This window comes from Ammospiza nelsoni, chromosome 18, assembly GCF_027579445.1.
Source record: "Ammospiza nelsoni isolate bAmmNel1 chromosome 18, bAmmNel1.pri, whole genome shotgun sequence".
In the NCBI taxonomy this organism is placed as follows: domain Eukaryota; kingdom Metazoa; phylum Chordata; class Aves; order Passeriformes; family Passerellidae; genus Ammospiza; species Ammospiza nelsoni.
The window spans coordinates 5,398,540-5,420,150 of NC_080650.1; the positions used below are offsets into that span (position 1 = coordinate 5,398,540).

The 21,611-nt window shown below is 42.5% G+C and overlaps 1 protein-coding gene across 1 annotated transcript in view; it reads left to right on the forward strand.

The window, feature by feature from the left end:
• ZNRF3 (zinc and ring finger 3) overlaps positions 1-21,236 on the forward strand; it is a 66,436-nt gene extending 45,200 nt beyond the window's left edge. The window contains exons 3-9 of the mRNA XM_059485479.1: positions 7,314-7,388; positions 10,637-10,768; positions 11,700-11,810; positions 12,754-12,921; positions 14,842-14,944; positions 15,638-17,383; positions 18,385-21,236. Coding sequence (XP_059341462.1) covers positions 7,314-7,388; positions 10,637-10,768; positions 11,700-11,810; positions 12,754-12,921; positions 14,842-14,944; positions 15,638-17,383; positions 18,385-18,428 — 2,379 coding nt within the window. The 3' untranslated portion in view covers positions 18,429-21,236. The remainder of the gene's footprint in view (positions 1-7,313; positions 7,389-10,636; positions 10,769-11,699; positions 11,811-12,753; positions 12,922-14,841; positions 14,945-15,637; positions 17,384-18,384) is intronic.
• Positions 21,237-21,611: the final 375 nt, after the last annotated feature.

Genomic DNA, 21,611 nt, shown 5'->3' on the forward strand with positions numbered 1-21,611 from the left:
TTGTTTCATCATCTCAGATTACTGTGTTATCTCTAAAATGTCCTTGTTCACAGTAGATACCAACCTATTGATGAAGGTCAGCTTCCTGAGGGTGAGCTAAGCAAGACAGAGGATACTGAGCATTCCCCATTACACTGACTGAGGTTAGAGGGAATTCTTATTAACAATTTTAAAAAGTTTTGCCACTTCTCATTCTAAATACAAGACAATTCTTATAATTCCTTGTTTTCCCTTTTGATGTACATAAATAGCAGTTTCTAATTCTAAATTAGAGCACATGCCTATCGGAGGAGCTTCTGTACATTCTTTTTAAACAGCTTGGGTACTGCAGGGATGCATTTTTGTAGTGGTCTGCATTAACAGTTTCTTTAATTTACTCCTTGAATAACTCCTCCAATGCTTCCTTATATCTCTGTTTTTTATTCTCTCAGCACCACAACATGCTTGCATGTATGTTTACATAATTATCTTAGATCTAGTTTGTTGTTTTTATCCATCTACTTTCAGTACACCCTCAGTGAAAAGGTTAAGAATTATCTGAATTTGCTGTAGTGGTATTTTATAGCTTATGATATAGTACATGCTTAGTACATAATTCCTAAAATATCCTCATCTTGTGACCATTATATTTCAAAGGTAACTGCATATAGAAGTTCTGGGAAAAGCTTGAAGGGTTAACCATCAATTGTGAATGCAGCCACCCAGTTCTTGCTGAGTGTGCTAGGTTCTCTGTGAATATGTAATCTAGTTCAAGACCCCGTCCCCTCCTTTGATCTCTGCCAGTGCTCACCCTTCTCTCTGTGCCTTGTCATAGCAACAAGGCTGCTGGGCTGCAGCCTGGTGATAGCAGAGCTCAGCCTTTGGGACTGAGTCCCATGACTCTGAAATGGATCTTAAGAGACGTGCAGCCAGCAGGCTTTGCTGTGTTCAGGATTAAAGAAATCTCCTTTTCTTACTGGTTTACTCGGTCTAGACTCAGAACTGATAACAGCGTTTCTCCCTAACCCCAGAAAAGAGAGACACTTTAGTTTTCTTGTTCTTCATTTTAACCATCTGAGAGCCTCTCAGTACTGAGTGGTATGAATCACACTGGTGTGTATATATATATTATTGATGTGATTATATATGGCATGAGGTGATAGTTTATTTAAAACTGCAAGTACATGGCTTTTTAAGGTTCCTTTTTTTTATTTACCGAAATGTACATTGGTTTTGTGATTATGCTTTTAAATTTTAAAATGCAGCTTCACACTTTCTATACTTCTTAATTGGTAAGCAACTGTTGTAATGCTGTGTAATATAGGACATGTGTATAAAACATACCTCGAGGTGCCAGAGAATTGGAGTATTCCAGTCAGGAAGGAGTTTTATGCTGGTGTGATACATGGGGATTTGGCTGTCTTGTTTTGATACTCTGCCTCTGTTTTCAGACAGAAATATTCACACAGCAGTTTCATTATCTCAGAAAAGGTTTGAAATGGCATCCTGTTTATGCTTGGCTTAACTGAGTTTCTGGAATTACCAGGGAATTGTACATTAACAGGTCTGAAGCATCAGTTGGTTAATTTGTAACTTGTGCTGTTTGCAAAGTAGATGGCTGTCCTTTTCTCCTTCCTCCTCTGCCCTGCAGAATTGGCCTGTGGCCTGGCTTGATAGCTCCAGTGTTCAAGGGACAAGGTATTTTTTGTGATTGATTGAGCCTGATAGCAGTGTGGGGGGAGAAAAGAGAGAGGCCTGGATTGTCCAGATGTTGTTTGTATTCTGTGTTGCTCTGAGAGAAACAGATTTTTGCATTTTCACAGTTGCAAAGAAAAGGTGTATTTGCACAGTGCTGTGGGTTTTATGTAGGGTTCTTAATGATGAGCAGGTTTGGATGTTATTGCCTAGCTTCATGTGATGCCATTTCTGAAAATCTAGTACTGCCATCCACAGAATGGGGGTGCAGTTCATACCCACTGCTTGTTTTAATAGGGTTTTTTAAGGTATTCCTCTCTCCTGGAGAAGTTTAGGGCTTTGAGAGCATCAGGGTCAGAATACATTTCAGCTGACTGGAATGGCAAAGTGGCAGTGGCAACATCTCCTTGTCACAGCCTGCAGATTCATCATGCATTTATGTAATAACCAGTTGTCTCCTCATCATTAGGACTTCCTGGGTTTGTCCAGACTTAACTGAGGTTTTCTCAAAGCTGCAGAAATTTAAACCCTGATAAAGTAGGCTCCTAATGCTTGTTTCAGCACCAAAGTTGTCCTCTGCTAATATTAAAGAAAAAAAAAAAAAAATCAAATGAAGACAAATCTGCAGAAGTGTCATAGTTTAACCACACGACTACAGCAAACCTCTACTAGAAAAGCCAATATTCTAGAACCTGGTACAGCATATTCTGTATCGTATCTCAGTAATATTGTCAATGTCTTTGTGGTGTCATTTGATATGTGGAAAACAGGTACAAATCAATTGATATTGGAATAGACTTTTGTTACTTTAGAATCTGATCTAGAGAAGACTAAAACCACTGAGTAGCTATATTCATCATTTATTTTGGTGAAATGTTGAGATGGAAACCTTATTCTTTCAGCTGTATTCCCTAGCAGTCAAAATAATTGAAATCCTTGAACTGCTTTTTCAGAGCAGTAAAACAAGAAACTGCACCTTTTCATTGAAAATCTTGTTCCTTGGAGTCACAGAGTTTGCAAGTGGCATGTCACTGAGTGCTGCTCCTGTGTTACCATACACTGGGTGAGAGGCTGACTTCTCTTATTTCAAAGCACCAGAAGACAGCTGATGATAGAATCAGCTATGAAAAATGTTCCACTTAATACTGCTTGCATAATCCAACTCTTTTGTCAGATTAATGACACTGACTCCACCATGTAGAGAGATCTGACACAGACTGTTGGATCTGATGGGCTGGGAATATCCAGAAAATATGCCTCACGTTCAATAATTATTATTTCATAGAGAAACTGAAGGGGAAAAAACCTTCAAAAACTGACAGAGAAAATTCAGGCTGGGTCAGTTGAATGAGGACATACAAATCAATTTTATTGACTACTGTGTTCAACAGACTCTGCACTGATTTAGAGTAATACCATATTTTCTGCCCCAGAAACCAAGATGTACTGAAAAAAGGAATGGCAGTGGGAAAAAGCTGTTGTTACACCTGTTGGAGCTGTGTTGTTTCCCTTAGTTCTAGCAACATTTTGCTTTTGGGATCCATAGGACTGTTCTCTGTACTGTGTCCTCATTTTGCAGGACCAGCTAATAATGCTGACACCCAATGGAATAGTTTGCTCAAAGGAGTTTACTGGCATTTGTACTGGTTATTCCTTAAACCATTGCCCAACCTCCTCTTCCCCAGCTTTGTCAGTTTCTTAACCCAGGGAATAAATCAACCTGCTCATGTAGCACATACCATAATTATAATTAATATTTGTTAACTAGAGTGTACTAAGTTCCAAGAAAATAATACCTAGAGTTGGGTGAACAAATCCAGGAAGAGGGATAGGTAGTTTTTAATGTAAAAATATCTGTGAGAACATCATTTTATATCACCAGGATATGTCTGTGCCTTATACAGGCAGCCAGTACTTTTAAAACATACTTTTCTCCCTTCAGTCCATCAGTATTATCCAGGATGTTAATTTTAAAAAGTTTATTTATATGTAGTGATCTGGCTCTGCCAATAGCCATTTTCAACAAAAGGTACTCTCTTAATAGATGTGTAATGCATTACTATGTTGATGTAAATGGCAGAGGTTGCAATGCTTAATGAACTTTGATCTCTACACCTATAGTTTGAGCCTCGGTCTTTCTCTCATCTGTAATTTATTCACTCTCTGAAATCCATTAGATTAAAGTGTCATGTCCTCAGGTGCAAATACTGCTGGACATTGTCAGGGAATTCTAACTCTGGCAAAGAAGTAAATGTAATGAATAAAGACTGCTGATGTTGGTATGATTTTTCTCTTAGAGGGGAACCTTATTATGATGGTTTCTCCACTGTTGCATTCTAACTGAAACAATAACTGGAATAAAACCATACTAGAAAGCAGAGGGGAGGAGATGAGTGCCATGTTCATTTGTGCAAGCATGCAAAGTCCTTCAAGGTGTCAGGAAGGAGCTGAACTTTACTGTTTGATTGTTGCTGTCCTACCTGACTTGAGTGAACGAGAGGAACAGTGCACCTGTTTAATAATTATCTGGTCCCTTGGGATGAAAGTTTGCCTCATCAAGGAAGTTGTTACTTCCTTATTGTATTTGCCTGGCCCACAGGGAGGTAATGCAAAGCTCTTAAAATCTTTCTGGTGTTCTTTGAGGTAATAACTTAAAATTCCTTAGGCCTGGAGATGTGGAGAGGTATTTTTCTTGTGCTTCTGTCACATGCAAATCCTCTTATTTTACCTAGATTACAAGGTCTAGTAAATTCTGTCAGATTTTAATCTGAGACAGTATTTAATGTGCATTTTATTGGTAACATCCACTGTTCTGTAGTAGCATAAACTCAAAACTCTGAATACAGACATGGACTGGGATGTTGTTGTCGCTATGAACAAAGTGATCACTTGAATTATGAGAAGTGCAATTACCTTTTTTTTGTTTGTTTTCTACTAGTCTTTACAAAAGGGGAAGAATACTGATACATCATGATAGTCAATTGTTTTAAGCCACAGAAGACAATCACACAAAGAAATAGGCCTGGCAAATTATTGGGAACTGAATTGTGGAAATGTCTGATTGTTTGCCACAAGTATTAAAAATGTAAAAGTATGAGCTTATTTTTCCCTCTAATCCAGTTTGTGTTTGTTTTTGATGTAAGTTTGGTCACTTTGCTTAGAAAAATGATTTAAGGGAGTCTAAATGCTGGCTAGCCCAAAAAGAAAAAAATCACGTGCCTATTACAGACTGGCATTATTTTAAGTGGGACTTAACATTGATGTGTTATTTTGAGCTGTCCTGATTACTGAAGAGTGGACAGGGTATTTTCAAAGACATTTTGACTTTAACCATCCTGCAGCATTTTCGGGGACGCAGAAGGGCTGGCGGTGCCCGCAGGCGTTTCAGGGTGCCGGGAGCCCCGGTCACAGCTGGACAGGGAGGGTATTTTCAAAGACGTTTTGGTGCACAGGGTATTTTCAAAGGCATTTTCTGGGATGCCGAAGGACCGGCAGTGCCCGCAGGTGTTTCAGGTTACCCCGGAGCCCCGGTCACAGGTGCGCTCCGGCCGCCACCTGGGGCTGAGGGCAGGAGGGCAATGCCCAGCGGGCAGAGGCGCTCCCCGCCGCTCGCCCTGCTGTCCTCTCTCCGCAGTGCCCGGTTTTACGGCCGAGCTGGAGGCGGGGGAGGCGGAGGCAGCCGCGCTCTGATCTCTGGCCAGCGGAACCTGGCCCGTCAGGCGGCCCTCGAGCCCGCCGGAGAGGGCTGGGCCCAGCTCCCGCTGCGGGCCGTGCCTCTTTAGCGCCTTGTGCAGGAGTGCTCAGCGCCTCCGGCAGAGGAGGTTTGGCTGGAGCGAACTTCCAGGCAGCAGCGCCTTTCCCTGGGTATCAGGATTTAAACCCCAGCAAGGAATAAACCCCCGCGTTTCCCCGCGGCCCCGGCCCCTTCCTCTCCCCTCCATGGCCGGGGACAGGCAGCGCTTCCGGCGCGGGGGCGCTGCGGCCGCAGGGGGGCGCTGTGCGCGGCCGCTGGGCCCTCAGGGCCGCGGGCCAGGCGAGCGGGGCAAGGCGGCCGGAGCCTCGCAGGGCGCGGGGAAACGAGCCCGGCTTGGTCGCAGTGAAACGAGTGAAGCGAGCCCCACACTTGGCGTGATGGCCACACAGATCACCCCCATTTGCCATTAAACACCGCAGCGTGATTTTTTTTACTCGGTGCTTTTCCTTTCTTAACACCTGCTGGTGGAAACTTGCTGCTCGTTCATTGTATGCACCCAACTAAGGACTTTTTATCAGCGCTGATCTGCAAAATCTCTCGAAAAATCTCTTCAGAGATCAAGGGGCCCTGCTTGTTGACTGATCATCCTGAAGAAACAATCTAAATAGCCTGAGCAGTTCAAGAAGCCGTGCGTGTCTGTAAGGGGTGCTTCTAGGGAAACCTGCATGAGCCCTCACCTCAGGGCTGCTGCAAGGGAGAATGGGTGGTGGATTCCTTTTAACTCTTCCTCCCCAACAGTTCTTAGTCATTAACCAGGTGTGCCGACTTCAAAGGGGACAAATACCTGGTGGGCTGAGAAAAAGCTCTAATTTGGGAGTTGGTTTCCCTCTTGTGCTTGCTGTCTGATGGGCCTTTTTGATTTAAAATAAAATACAAGAATAGAGCAAAGCAAGTGACATTTATGTATTCAAACCAAGTTCTCTGTATTGGTCAACGTTTTTCCAGGAAACTGCTGAGTAATGTTTCATAATTTATTTTATTGATTTTTCTTATATCTCAATATAAGTTCAGGTTCTGGTAGTCTCTGTGGAGGGCCAGTGCCTTCTTGTTTAGTACTGTGGTGGTGATAGCTCTCATTGCTTTGAGAAATAATTTCTTATATTCTGTGTCCATAAAGGCAGTAGGATTTTGAAAAGTTCCTGGGAATGTCTGCTTTGTGGAGCCATTGAGCAACATTTGAACAGTACATACAGAGACACAGTGGCAGAAGCAGGATAAAACCCCTGTGTTAGCCTTGTTTTCTCTATCCCAGAGGATTTTAATATCTTCTAATGCCTTCTCTGTGCAGCTGGTAACTCCAGGTTTGGACTGTATTTGAAGAAAAGCTGTGCACTTACGTAGCTCTGGTCAGCATAAGAAACGTATGCAACAGTTCTGACCTCTGATGGTCAGAAAAAGCAGTATTCTCTGAGGCACACTTTGAAATTGTGATATCCTAGTTTGTGAGAATGACACTGAAAAAGTGTAAAGAATCCTGTCCACCTTAATTTTCTACACTAGTGAGCTTGTCTCCACTCCAAGTCATAGGGAAATTGATTTTTAATGGCACTTGCAAGTAAAATGGAGGGAAAATAATATAATTTAAAAAAATTCTTCTACTTAAAGTCTTTAGAGGGTCTAAATCTCATTTGAATCCCTTTAAAAGGTTGTTGAAAGAGGAGTTTAAGAAGGAAGGAGCAGAGACACTTTAGAAGCTGTAGTGAAGTTTAACTGCATTGCATGCTGGTTCAGGAACTCCTGTTTGTAATTGTCCTGTCATTTGTTTTAACTGCACAGAAACACAAAATGTTAAGTTTTCTATCTGGAGGTGAGGAGAGGGAGTAATTTTGGAGCTAAGAAGTTATCTTTTGGGGTGGGACTGAGGATGCTGTCTTTCTTATTGCAGGCAAAGCGAGCAGTACAGCGAGGAGCCACCGCGGTCATCTTTGATGTTTCTGAAAACCCAGATGCCATTGATCAGGTATGAGCAATGCCAGGCAGGAGGCAACGCAGCTGTTGGGAACCTGGCAGAAAGGGAAAACTTTGGGGAGTTAGATTTTTCTTCTAGCATCTGCTAGAATCCAGAATCCAGGTCTGGGATTACGGTTTTGAAAGAGGATGGAGGGAATTTTTTTGTGGCCCATTATCTAATCAAGGAGGTTTTCTTTGCCCAGCTCTGTGTACAAAACACAGGATGTTTGGCCTATCCAGCCTGTGATCAATAGTGTTGTTAAACAGCTGCTATTTTTGAGATTGTGAAACAACTTTTAAACCCGATTCTAAACAAGTTTCTTTTTAAAGCTTATTACCATTTCTTTCTCATTTACAGCTGATGATTTCTGCCTATGTATTTTGTGGACAAGCAGGGTTTTTCTTCTTTTTCCAAGTCTTGTTATAACTTTGGTCTTTTTATTTGAAGTGGGTGAGGTAATAGCCCTATGAAAGGCTTTAGCATACTTCAGCTAATTTTGGGTTATTTCAGTGAAGAAACATAAGCACAAAAATAGTCTGCATTTGGTTTGGTTCTGTTTTGTCTTGAAACAAAACTGCTGTTTCTGTTACAGCAGAAACAAGTGGAGCTGAAGGTTTTTAAGTGCAGCTTGTATTTCTTGGGGGAAAAGGAGATCATCAATGTTTGCATTAAAGAAGCTGTCTTTAATTCTGAAATCTGCTGGACAAAGGAATGCAGAAGATCCTGTGCAATGGATGCTTTGAGTACTGTGGCCTGCATATGCATCAAAGTTGCAGCCTTGATCTTGAAAATATTCACAGGGATATTTTTTTCCCCCTTTTCTGTGCAGGAAAAAAAAATCTCCTTACAAAGATCTGTCATTTTCTGGTTTTTTAACTCTGTGTTACAGCTTCTGGTTACTTTCAGCCACCCTGCTCTGGACTTGGGAAGCTGAGTTACTGTCTCTTGCTCTTTTCCCTCTAACAACAAAAGCTTTCCTTGCTTGATTATAAATAATAAACTGGGTGCATCTGTCCTCAAGAGCTGGGAGCCCAATCTAGTGGATGTTTGAATATTTTGGGTGTTCCAGTAAAATGGAAGAAGGTTAGTGGCTTAGAGCAGTAGCTGACACAGTGAGTAGGCTCTGTTCGATGAAAGAGCAGTAGCCTGTGGAAACAAACAGGAGAGGGATGACTGGATGTAGCTTTCATACTCTAAAAGTTACAGTTACTGCATTGGCTCTGTTCTCATGCTGTTCTGGATGCTTGTTTTTAGTGGATTTTGATTCTCATCTAAAGTCTTCAGAACCTTTGACATTTGGGTGCTAAGTAATTGGTCTTTAAAATAAATACCATTTTGGCACTCATAATGGAATTGTGGAAAACAATGACAGATAACATGCAGGGAAAACTGACATGAGGTAATCTGGACTCTTTGGTTCAAAAGGAAATATCCTAAGACACTGAGGGGAGCTGTTTAGGAAGTTTTCTCATGTATGCTTGTTACCAAGCATAGAACAAATAAGGGAGATTGCTTTGAAAAGGAGGAGTGGAGTATTATGAAAGGCAGTCCCTCCTGCCAGTCAGTGAACAGAAATTGGAGGCAGGCCTGACCAGAAGAATTGTCCTCAGATAATTTGGTAAATGCCAAATAAAAGGACTTTGCCTAAATGGGTTTTGTTCCCATTGATCTGAGTATCTTCTACTGTAAGTTAAGAATGAAACTTTTTTAAAATGTCCTCTGAAGTCTGAATTGTTTCTTATTTTTACTTTTGCATATTTGAAGAGGAGTAACAGCACCCAGAGCAGCATGGTTAGCAAGAGTCTGACAATGTGCAAAAATGACTGAGGAACTGGGGGAATTGTCTCTTGAGCAAGAAACCATGAGAGAGAGGGTGTGGGAATGGAAGGACAGTGACTGGATTTGGCCCCAGGCCAGCAAGGCTTGTGGACACATAGGATCCCTGGATACTGCAGCTAGTTTTTAGCTCATCATGAGACACCTGCCTTAAAAGCAGTTTGATCAGTGTTCTCAGAAAATCTGTCAAATACTAGGAAGAATCAATTTTAAAAAGTCTCAATGAAATCTGTTTTCATCATCTGGTCAGTTTAAGTAGAGTCCTTTAATCAGGATGATGGACCAGTCAGCTGGTAATTTCTACATGGTTTAGCCAGAGCTAACAGGTAGCTATCAACAATGCAGACATGTTAATCTCAGCCATAAGATATTCTTGTTCTGTTTGCTCCCATTCCTGTCATCTCATTCCTTTCCCCTGTACCATTTCCATCTGCTGGTCAGTGCATTGCTTGTTTTCTATCCACCATCCTCTGCGCTCGTATTTTGCTCATCAGTCAGAATAAGCTATATGAATTTATTGTGTTGGTGCTGGTTAACAGAACAATTCTCTTGTGTAGTTATAACTCTCTCTGGTGTATAATTTAGCAGATTGTTGTTCTGCATTTGTTGGCCAGAGAAGTTGCACATTCTCCACACTTGAAGGTTTTCAACATCTGACTGCATAATGCTGTGAGCAGCCTGATTTGGTGTCATAGTTGACCCTGCCTTGACCATATGGGCTCATGACATGTCTCCCCACACACAGTATTTTCTGATTCTATCATTTGGCCTTTTTGACAAAACATAGCTGGACCTGGAGGAAGTTTCAGGGTGAATTATGTGGTCTGCTCAAATGTTTTAGTCTTTGAGGCCCCCCATCCTGCAGTCAGTAAGTCTCATCATTGCTAGAACTCAAGTAATTTTGAATGAGTTTGTAGAGTTAAACATCAGAAATTACTAAATTAACGTGGCTAGGTACAAAGAGCCTGAAAGACAGGACTCTGATATGAGATTGTTCAGAAAGCTGAAGAAATTTCTGTGAATAATGTTGAAATTGAAAGATTGATAAAACGTAGCAGGGACGATTTTTTTGAATGTGCAGATTTTTATTCTTCTTCATTGTGAGGTTTGGCATTACAGTATTAATGCACTGATACATGATGCAGCTAAGTTAAAGAGGCTGTTCAGAAATAGCATTTGCTTTTCCTAATCTTAAAAAAAATAATAAATAATCATAAAAAAAAAGGCAGCATAAGTCAGGTTTAATTCTGTGGGATACTTAATTAAAGGTCTGTGCTAGAAGAGAACAAAAGTGCTTGAAATCAATTCCACATTCATACTCCTTAACCATTCTCTGCATTGTCCAGAAGGAAGGTGGTTTTCCTGAAACATGCCTTTTGAGAAGACTATTTTTATTTTTATTTTTATTTTTTTTGTTCTAGCTGAACCAGGGCTCAGAGGACCCTCTGAAGAGACCAGTGGTGTATGTGAAAGGTGCTGATGCTGTCAAGCTAATGAACATTGTAAACAAGCAGAAAGTGGCACGGGCCAGGATTCAGCATCGCCCCCCACGGGTGAGACTTTCACATCCTTTCTCTGGGTATCAGTGCTGCTGTCACTGCAGGCAGGGCTTGCTCTCTGCACTGGTGAGAAGATGTTCTGGTGCTCCCTGTGTGCATTAATAAATGTGAAATTCTGTTGACCTAAATAAACTGAGCACTGTGGGCAAGCAGCTGGACCTGGTGTAAGTATAGAATCCACAATGTGGCATCTGCTGTCTTTCAGAAGGATAGTTTTGAGTATAGAAGTGGCCAAAAAATTCACACAGTAGAGGTTTTCCTTTTTCTTAATTATTGCACACTCCTGAGGGTTCAGGAGTTTTGTAAGGCAATTTGCCCTGTGTTAACTAATAATTCTGTGTAGTATTTTAAACATGGATTAAATTTGAGATTATCTGATTAACTATGAGATTATCTGATATTTGTAATTGTAATATAAAATAGTTTTTCTAGATTTTTTTTCCCTAACACTCTCTACATATAGTTTACAGAAGAACAAAACTGAAGGTCATCAATGTCCCAATTATCACTTTGGTTTTTTTGGTTTTTTGTTTTAATGGAATCCTTCTGTTGAGAGATGTATTTGAGAAGTGGGCCATTTTTTGAAAAATCAAATGTTGATTTTCAGTCGCTTACATGCATGAGCCACTCAATAAGCTATAAAAATTAGTTTTGGTGTGATGCACTCAGTTAAAAAACCTGGATTTTGCAGTTCAGAGATTGTAAACCTGCCATCTCATGCTTGGCATTCTGTGTATTCTGTTCACTTGCAGTGGCACACAAAACGCAGGTTTTGTCTCAGAGAATCCCAGTTAATGAACAGAACAATGTGTACCCTGACTTCTGCCATTCTGCCATTCAGCAATGGCCCCTGAGAAATTAGAAACAACAGCTTTGAGTATGATCTGAAGGAAGGAGTAATAATACCTTTGTTTTAATTTTTAAGCAACCCACAGAATACTTTGACATGGGAATTTTCCTGGCCTTCTTTGTGGTTGTGTCTCTGGTTTGCCTCATTCTCCTTGTCAAGATCAAACTGAAACAGCGACGCAGTCAGGTAAGAGCACTAGTGGGAATTCACCAAATGCTGAAAGTTAGCTTCTCTTACTTTGTCCTAAAATGTGCTTTGCAACTTTTGGAAGTGCAGGCCACTGACTTACAATAACCATCTTGGTGGCTCTGTGGTTTTATCCATGTGTGTAGGCCTTTGGAAGAACTTGGAAATATCTTTAAAGGAGATTTACATTCACCCATGATGTTTGTTCAGTTAAATCCTGGAATGAAAACAGTGCAGAAGCAGTCCAGTTAGGTCCTGGGAAGAAAGAACATTTCTGGTTGCTCACAGGTTATCAGTAGCACTGATATACTTCTAAATGAGTCCAGACTCTTGCTGCTGTATTGTGGAGAGGATTGAAAATAAATCACAAATCTTTTCAATAGGATAACATTTACTGAAATGTGAGGGGTTTTCAAGGTAAAAAGTTTGGTTAGGAGAAATTCCAGGTAACAGAGTTTGTCCTGGAGGAAATGGTACAGCTGATTTATAATATTTCATTTTAATCCCTTTCTCAAGTATTGCTCCAGGTAATATGATGGTAACAGCATATTGGGGCATTACAATCAATACTGATATTAAAAAAAAAGTTCCTGGCCAAGTTTTATATGTTGGCTTGAATAGTTGCTGCCTATCAGTTGGGCAGTTGCAGTGTATTATCCCATTTGTCAGCACCTTCATCCAGTTCTAATTCAGAGTAGTTTATCATCCTCACTTCTGCATGTGGCATACATTTTTTTCCATGAGGCTTCTGATCTGAATTCTACTTAGCCTTCTCTCTGTTTAATTTAATAAATTATACATCCCTTGGGCCTGACATGATCTGTAAGATATGTTATGGTGGTGTTTCTCTGCTATTACACTCTAGTCCCTTACACAGCAGCATTGGCTTTTTTTTTTCTTTTTTCTTTTCTTTTTTTTTTTTGTTTTGTTTCTTCTCATGTAGAATTCCATGAACAGGCTTGCAGTGCAAGCACTGGAGAAAATGGAGACCAGGAAGTTTAAGTCCAAAAGTAAGGGACACCGAGAAAGTAACTGTGGAGCACTGGATACACTCAGTAGCAGCTCCACCTCTGACTGTGCCATCTGCTTGGAGAAGTACATTGATGGGGAGGTAAAGGATGGAAGGTTTCTTCACCATGGGCTGGGAATGTAGGTGGTTTTAGCACTGTGGTACGTGGCTGGCTGTTGGGGACATTCTGTGCTGAGGTGGTGCCACTTCTCAGTTTGATCACACTGAGCAGCCAGCGTGGCCTCAGCTGCATCCTGCAGCTCTGAATTACCCATGCTGCAGAAGGAGAGGTGAGAGATTCCATTTGCAAGTTGGTACCTTCACTGTTCTTGCATTTCTGAAGAACAAGTCACAAAGAAGGCAGGGTTGCCTCAGCAGTTGGTTCTCTGGGTGTTTTTGACATGCACTGAGGTGATGATGTGTGCAAGCTATGCTGGAGGTAAGGAATATCCTTAGGGTTTTGCTTTTTTAAGATTTGATGGCACCCTGTCTTAAAAATGTCAATTACACAGCACTGCTGGGAAACCAGAGGAGGAGAAGGAAGAGAGGTCAAAATGTTCATGAACAGTTTTTTGACTCCTCAGTTACAATCACTGTATTGATGTCAGGGCTTGGTGTCCATGACGGTTCTACCCAGAGGAAGCAACAAAAGGGTGAAATAGAAAATGGGCTCCTTAAAATAAATAAAATAGAGGCAGTCAATATTCACAGCTATTAACTTCCATTAGAAAGGTTATGTGAGGACATTTTATTTTGAAATGATTCATAAAAGAGTCATAATTTTTAAGGCAATAGAAAATAGCAGCTGCATATTTAAGCGCTGCTGCACAGTGCAAATAGAAAGTTTAATGGAATTGGTTGATGGGAAATTATTCAGAGTAGGAAGGATGAAGATAGACAAGGACTTCAAAAGGGCTGTACAAACTGACTGCAGAGGAAATTCAGACATGAACTTCAGCTTGAAATGACAGACACAGGGAAGAGGTTCACATATATCAGGGATGGGTTGGGAGCTGAGCATTGCTATTCAGGAACAAGATCTTGATGCTTTAGATAGGTTTGTGAAAGCAAATTGGTGGCAGTTTATCTGCTTTGTGGCAGTTAGAAAGGTAAATCAGATTCTAGAAATAAGATGGAAAAGTCTAGAGAGCTGAACAGAAAACAGAATTACACCACAGTGTAAGTTTAGTCATGTTCTCACTTTGAATACTGTGTCTTTCTGACCTCACCTTACAAAAGATACTGAATGGAAAGGAAGGTGCTTCAGGAAAGGGTAGTCACAAAATGGTCAAACATTTTGAATGGTTCCTGTAAAAAACCCCAAATGATTGAGTGGGCAAGGACTCTTTAGACCCAGATTGCTTGGGGACAGGGGAATACAGGGGAATAAAGTTGTGTGGTGTTTCTCCACCAGGAGGTAGTAGCCCCATGGAACTCCTTGCCAAAGCATGTTAGAAATTGGAAACCTAAGCTCTTGGGGAGATATCAGCAGTACTTGGAAGAAAGATTTATTACAGATTTCTGAGATATCCATCAGGCTCAGGAAATGCTGTAAACAGATCATAGCTGAAGGATAAGAGTCCTGGGCAAGGGAAAAAGTATCATATACACTGAGTTGGTTTTGTTTTTACCTGAGTGTTTTCCATTGTGAATAATTGTAGGAAGGGTACATCATTACTCTTGATTTCTGTTTTTTAAGTTCATTGAATATGTTAAAGAAAACTTTTATGATGGCCTTCTTAAAGCTGTTGGGTCATAGGGACATACTAAAAAAGTGTCCTGAAGAAATGTCCTGTATCTGCATGGAATCTTAAGGTGCCTGCAGACTGTTCTTTTAGAGACACCTGAGCACTACCTGTTGTGCTCTTGGCTGTCTTGATGCCATTTTTTTCCTTCTTAGCACTTCAAGACTAGGAATTGCTCCATTTAATAGCCAGGTTGAAAAAAAACTAGGAACAAGCTGTGAAAAATTCCCTTGTCAGGAAGAAGTAGATTTTCATGGTGCTTCATGTGTTCCTGTAGGAACTGCGTGTCATTCCCTGCACTCACAGATTCCACAAGAAATGTGTGGATCCTTGGCTGCTGCAGCACCACACCTGCCCTCACTGCCGCCATAACATCATAGGTAAGTGCTGCACTCTGCATGCTCTGGTGTCTTGTTTATTTCAGACAGCTGAAAGGATGAAATAAAAAGTGTCCCTGTTTGTGAATCTCCGTGGAGCTCTCGGTCCTTATTGTAACATAGGCAGAGCAGCTGAGTGCCCCTGGCATAACCTTGGGCTGGGGATGATGCCCAGCTGAGGGCAGTGTTGTGTTGTGCAGCCCTGAGTGCAAGGACGCATGGAGAAAAGGGATATGTTTTCCCTTGGGAATTACAAAGAAAACAATGTATGGGCTTTTATTTTTCCATGGTGTTGTAACTTGGAACGTGGTTTCCCTTACTTGCCCTCTTCCTGCTTTCATTTCCTCTGTCTTAAGAAAGTTTTCTGGTGCTGCACATTTCTGTAAAAATGCATGAAGTGAAAATTTGAGCAATGACTTCCAGCCTCTCTCAGCCTCTGCAACATGTTAGCAAAACATTTTGTGTATATGAGAACAGTATCTGAAAAAAATTCACTTCTTTTGCTTTTTAAGCAAATACATTTGGGTGTTTCAAAGTTTTCCAGACATGCTTTTGACTTTTGTTTTGCTTTTATTTCCTTCCATGTAAAAAAACTGGTGCATAATGTAATGACATGGAAAACAAAATACGCTTCTTGCATAAAGTAATTTTATTCCCTTCTAGTTCTACTTCTCCATTCTTCTTTCTCTCATTCAGAACAGAAGAAGGGGAATGCAGCCCCAATCTGTCTGGAATCCATCAATGCAGCCCGCAGCAGGCAGCAGAGGGTGATTCTGCCTGTGCACTACCCGGGCCGAGTGCACAGGGCCAGCCAGATCACAGCGTATCCCACCCGGACCAGCATGGACCCCCACGGGAACCCCATCACCCTGCTGACAGTGGAGAGACACGGGGAACAGAGCCTCTACCAAGCCCCTTCCCCAGCCTACATCCGCAGTTATCAGCCTATTCACTTGGACCATGCTTTAAACACCCATCACTGCAGCCTGGAGCACAGGGCTTACTCTCCAGCTCACAACTTCCGCAGGCCCAAGTTTGGTGGACGCAACTTTTCCAAAGCGGCGTGCTTTTCCCGATACGAGACCATGTATCAGCACTACTACTTCCAAGGCCTTAGCTACCCTGAGCAAGATGGACAGCTTCCAGCTGGCATTGCCTCCAAGGGTCCTTCCCGTGCCTTTCAGCCTGGCAGCGGCGTGCTCTTCCCTCCTGTGGTACACGTGATGCCCTCGTCCCGCTTGGAGAGCGGCAGCACCTCCAGCTTCAGCTGCTACCACGGCCACCGCTCGGTGTGCAGCGGGTACTTGGCCGACTGCCCTGGCAGTGACAGCAGCAGCAGCAGCTCTGGTCAGTGCCACTGCTCCTCCAGTGATTCCATGGTTGACTGCACTGAGGTCAGCAACCAGGGGGTTTACGGGAGCTGCTCCACGTTCCGCAGCTCTCTGAGCAGTGACTATGACCCCTACGTGTACCGCAGCAGGAGCCCCTGCCGGGTGCCTGAGGCTGGTGCTGCCAACAGGGGGGCGATTGTGCTCTTGGAGGGCCCCCACCAGGACGAGCTCCCAGCTCACACTCACGGCCTGGTGGGTGCTGACTGCAGGCCCGTGCCAGCTTCTTCCTCAGGGGACCAACTGTCTAATTGCAGCATGGATATGAACTATAGCAGTAATTCCTCACTAGAGCACAGGGATCCAAATGGCACTACCTCAGAGGGAGGACCTGAGGCCGCTGCTGGTGCTGCCTTGGATGTTAAAAGGAACTGGAAGAATCCAGAGGTGGCAGGGCCGGTTTCGGAGCAGGCGTGCGCGTGCTGCTTTGAATTCCAGCACTCTGCCCTGGAGCCCAGCAGTGGCACAGCTGACTGTGGTGCACTCTTCCTTAGCTCCCCACTGTGGGGGGCGTGTGGCCAAGGAATGGAACCACAGTCAGGGAACACCCCAGGCTTGTACAGTATTAACTCAGACCACTTACATAGGACAGATGGGGTAAAATATGAGGGGTTGCCCTGCTGCTTCTATGAAGAGAAGCAGGTAGCCTGTAGTAGCACCAGTGGCAGTGGAGGTGGTGGCTGCTATACAGAAGACTATGCAGTGAATGTGCAGTACACGCTTCCTGATGACACCTTGCCAAACTGCTGTAAGGGTGTATGTGATCTGGGTCAACGCATTCCCATCATTCCTGAAGACAGAGACTGTGAGCTGATCCTACCACCAGAGCACCAAGGGACCCACATAGGAGGCTGCAGCTCCTGGGATGGAACACCTGAGCTAGACACTTACCTGCACTGTCAAGGTGTTGGAGAGGTACAGGTGGAGAGGGAGGTGTGCTATGAGGCAACATCATTCCTGCAGCAGAACTACTCTCAGGAGGAGGAAACTGGAATGCCCTTTCCCAGTCCCACTCTGAACTCCCAGAAGCTTATGATGACCACAAAGGCCACAGGTAACATATGTGCTTTTTTTTGATTACTTGCTACCTTTCTTAGTGTATGAAATGCTGCCACCTGCCTAGGTACCTGCAGCCATAAAAGTTACTCCATCCTTCACATAGGAGCAGGTTATTGACTAGCCATTTGCCCCAGAGTATTATTCCCTGGTTACTTGTGCTCATTTGGTAAGCCAGAGGAGGAGAAGATGATAACTTACTAATTAACCCTATAAAAGCTTTCATGCTCATCCTTTGTGGGGAGGGGGCCCCATTAGAGTTCCCACAGCAAGGGACCCTGTGCTGGTCATGGCAGCTGTGGTGAGTTGCCTAAGCAGGCAATGCCACTGTGAGAGACAACAGACAAGCTGAAGGTTTTTTTTTTTAAAGGTGAAAATCTTGGAATTGCTGTAGAAGAATATGGGGGTAAGTCTCTGCTGTGGACATAGACAAGGGTGAAAAAAAAAGCCACTCACAGAAAGAGGGGGATATTTCTTACCTGCCTTGCCAGGGTTATTTTAAAGGGTGTTCATTGTATCACAAGGTACCCTAGTTTGGAATGGACCTCAGGCCATCATCTAGTCCAACCCCCTGCTCAAAGCAGAGCCAGCTCTGAGACCAGACCAAGCTTGTCAGACCAAATGTATCCAGTCAGGCTGGATAAACCTCAAGGGACACAGAGTGCAGTCCCCTTCTGGGCTCCTGTGCTTGACTGCCATTGTGGTCAAAAGGTTTTCCTTATATCCAGTGTGAACATCTCACACTTCAACTTCCTCACCTGTTGTTCAGAATGTGTGTGAGGACTGTGCTTTCATCTGGTCCAGCCTCCATGCAGGCATTGCTGGGGATGCCTTTGCTGCAGGCTGGACAGTCCAGATCCCTCAGCCCCTGCACTCCGGGTGCTGCAGCCCTCTGAGCATCCTGGCTCTGTGAACTCCACTCACTGAGGGTCTTGTTTGGGGCCCCAACTGTGTGCAATATTCTACATGCAATGTTCCTTAGTTTTCTTTGTCCTTCAGGTGCTGGATCTCATCCCCTGGAGAGAAGCCAAATCAGTGACTAGACCTGCCCAGAAGATCCCAGATGGAGAAGCGGAGCTGATCAGAGACTCCAAATTCTCATGGACTTAATTTTTTTAAGCTTTGACAAACACACAAAAGTGGTAATGTGGAGAAGTCCCTCCCCTACTTCCTCTGTGTTAACATCAGTTTGATTGTCTCCTTTGTCCCTCCTGCCTGAAACTTCAGGCCTTGATTTGTGTGCAAAGCCCATGTGGGACATGGTGTGGAGCATTTCTGAGCTCTAGTGCCATTTCTATATTAATGACAAAGTGTTATTTATATTTTCTTTTTAGAAGTGACCTCTTGCTGAGAGGTAACACAGTGTGTTAAATAAGCCAGGCTATGTGTAGATGCTGTTATCTCCTGCTTGAAGGAGTCCAGCCTTTGATAAGCTCAGGGCTACACCTGCCTTAGAAACCAGATAGCACCTTGAAATATAGTAATCCAGAGGGATACAGCTGCTGAATGGATGCTCAGATACTGACTGATCCCAGTAGCAAATCCTAGCAGCCAGCAAGTTATGTGAGTGATTGTGAGGGAGGTGAAGCATTGGACTGTCTCCTTTCTCCTCTTCCCTTCTCCCCCCTTTCATGCTGCTCTGATGGTTTGCCTAGGAAGGTGTCCTGCCTTTAGGATTAGTTTCAACAGAGTGGGGGTAAGGAAACTGAGAGCTCAGAATGTTCTCATCCTCACTTCTGTATTTAAACCATGGACCTCATTGTATCTTCTGACCAGTGAAGAATGCTGGGGACCTCTCCCTCAAGCAGATGCTCGAACAAAGTGCTTAGAAAGGGTATTACCTTTGTAGGTAATGAACTTTTCCTTCCATAGGAAGTTTTTCAGGCACCTGTAGCCCCTGTTACAGCTGTGAGGAATGCTGGCATGTGCAGGAAAGCAGAGCTTGCAGTGTGCTCACAGCTTTGCTGGCTCATTTTGGAAACAGGGTTTCTTGTTTCCTTCCAGGCTGCAAGCATGCCTAAGGGAAGCAGTGCTTGTCACCTTCTGTGTGTGTGGCAAAGTGAGGGACTTGGTTTGATCATTGTTTTCTTCTTTGCTGTGGTTGATGTAGCTTCCATAGATTGATCTGTTTTAAAGGTTTCTTGGGCCCAGCCAGTTGTGCTTCATTTCTGTCTTGTGTACAGAGTGCTCTCTGTACCCCATTAGCCTGGGCACATCCTTTTGTTCTTGTTCTTGTCCTAGTGGGGATGTTTGTTATCATGAGATAATTCATGTCGTCACTTCTGATAGCAATTGTTTCCTGTGGAAACAGCAGCTTCTGAGTAAGAGGCTACCATAGCATGGGTGAAATTGCCTGTCATGCTGCATGTGCCTGAGGACACAGTGTCATCCTGTGGTGTATTCACAGCAGGAATTCTTCTAAAGGGAAACTAAGTATTTAATGCCCACAGTGCCAGTCTTTGGAAAAGATTTGTCCTAAGTTCAGTACACTTTGGAGATACTCAAAGACAAGAAATAGAGATGTACACTTCATATTCTGCCAAAGCAATGTCCTTGACAGCACTGGGCTGGTTGTGAGACCAGCAAAGCTAATTTGTATTCTCTGTAGTCCCAAATGAACTATTTTAAAAGAAGGAAACAGATATCTAAGAAATAACAAATACATTCATCTATTTCCTTTTGCTTTCATACCCAGTAAGTTAGGAAAAAAGTTCCACCTAAAGGAATTCACATTTCATCTTTTCAGTCAACAAGCACCAAAATTCAGCTGTTCAGAGAATTAATACAAGGCAATATCTGGGTATAAGATGAAAGGAAAAATTTCAATAAACACATTTTCTGTGTATAAAGCTTATTAAAAACTTATTCATTCTCTGAATGACTGAAGTAAGTGGTATGTGTTGGGAGAACAAACTCTAAGGGTTTGTCATTTTTGGAATTTTTTTTTTTTTAATTTTTAAGTCTTACCCTCTCCTTCCTCCACTAAAAAAAGAAATGCATTTTAGAAGCTATGGTACACTAGCTTGGTTATTCTTCTTGGTGTTTTGTGAGGCACTGTAAAGGCCACCTAGGATACATTGTACTCTGTAACTAAAACAGCATATTGTGGTAAGAGTGTTTCTTACAAAGATTTGAATATTCTGGCTCCTGGTGATCCCAGATGTGCTGGTCCCACACATTGTGGAAATGTCTGCTGGTACAAATCTCTGCAGGCCACACCACAGACACCTACACCTGCCTTCTGTGCTGGCTCTGCCATTTAACATAAAACTCTGTCCAGTGCAGACTCACAGGCTAGCTGGCCATGATGGATGGTTTTTATAACAAAATGCCTTTCTACTACTTACATGAACAGTTGTCGTTGTGTTTGGCTCATGAGGCACTATTTAAAATGTTTTTAATTAAAATTGTCTTATAGCACTTAAAATTGTTTTGTATAAAATTTGCTGTAAAGATTTGTAATATGGTCAAAGGGCTCTTTCTCCTTCATTACCATTTTTAAAAATGTTTTAAAAGCTAGAAAGCATCTTGTATATATTCTGTATATGTATAGCAGCACATTTCATGTATGGAAATATGTTCTCAGAATATTTATTTACTAATATATTTATCTTAAGCCATGTCTTATGTTGAGAGTGTGTGACATTATTGTAATAATCACTGAAAATCACTAACACGAGGCCCTGTAAATACATGATAATTGCACACAAAGATTTTACAGTACTTGCCGACCAAAAATGATTTAAGAGAAGTGTAGTTACTTGCAGTTTTGTAAGAAAGTGTACAAATGTCTGTATTAAAAGAAAAAAAAAGGCAAAACCACACAAAAAAATACAGTTTTATTGCATATACATGTGGGAGTTGTCCTTCTTGTTTTGGGGGAAAGGACATAGATAACTGTTCTCAAAGTACAGTCCTAGATATACTGGGATGAACTCTAATAAACAACGTTTTTCCCTTTTTTTTAAACACCAGACAGCTGGATATTTATATGCCTTTACACAGCATCCAGTTACTGGGGGGCAGTGTGGGGTAGGTGTCACACAAGCCCCTGAGCCCCCCAGGCACAGGGAAGTTCCACATCTGCTAAAAGAAATCCTCATTAATGTTTGGAACCTGCCTGTTCCTCATTGCAGGGGAACTGAACTCTGTTGTAATTTCAGATAAAAGTAATTTATTGTGATTTATTGCCCTGAAATAAAATTGTTACAGGTGGGCACAGCTGG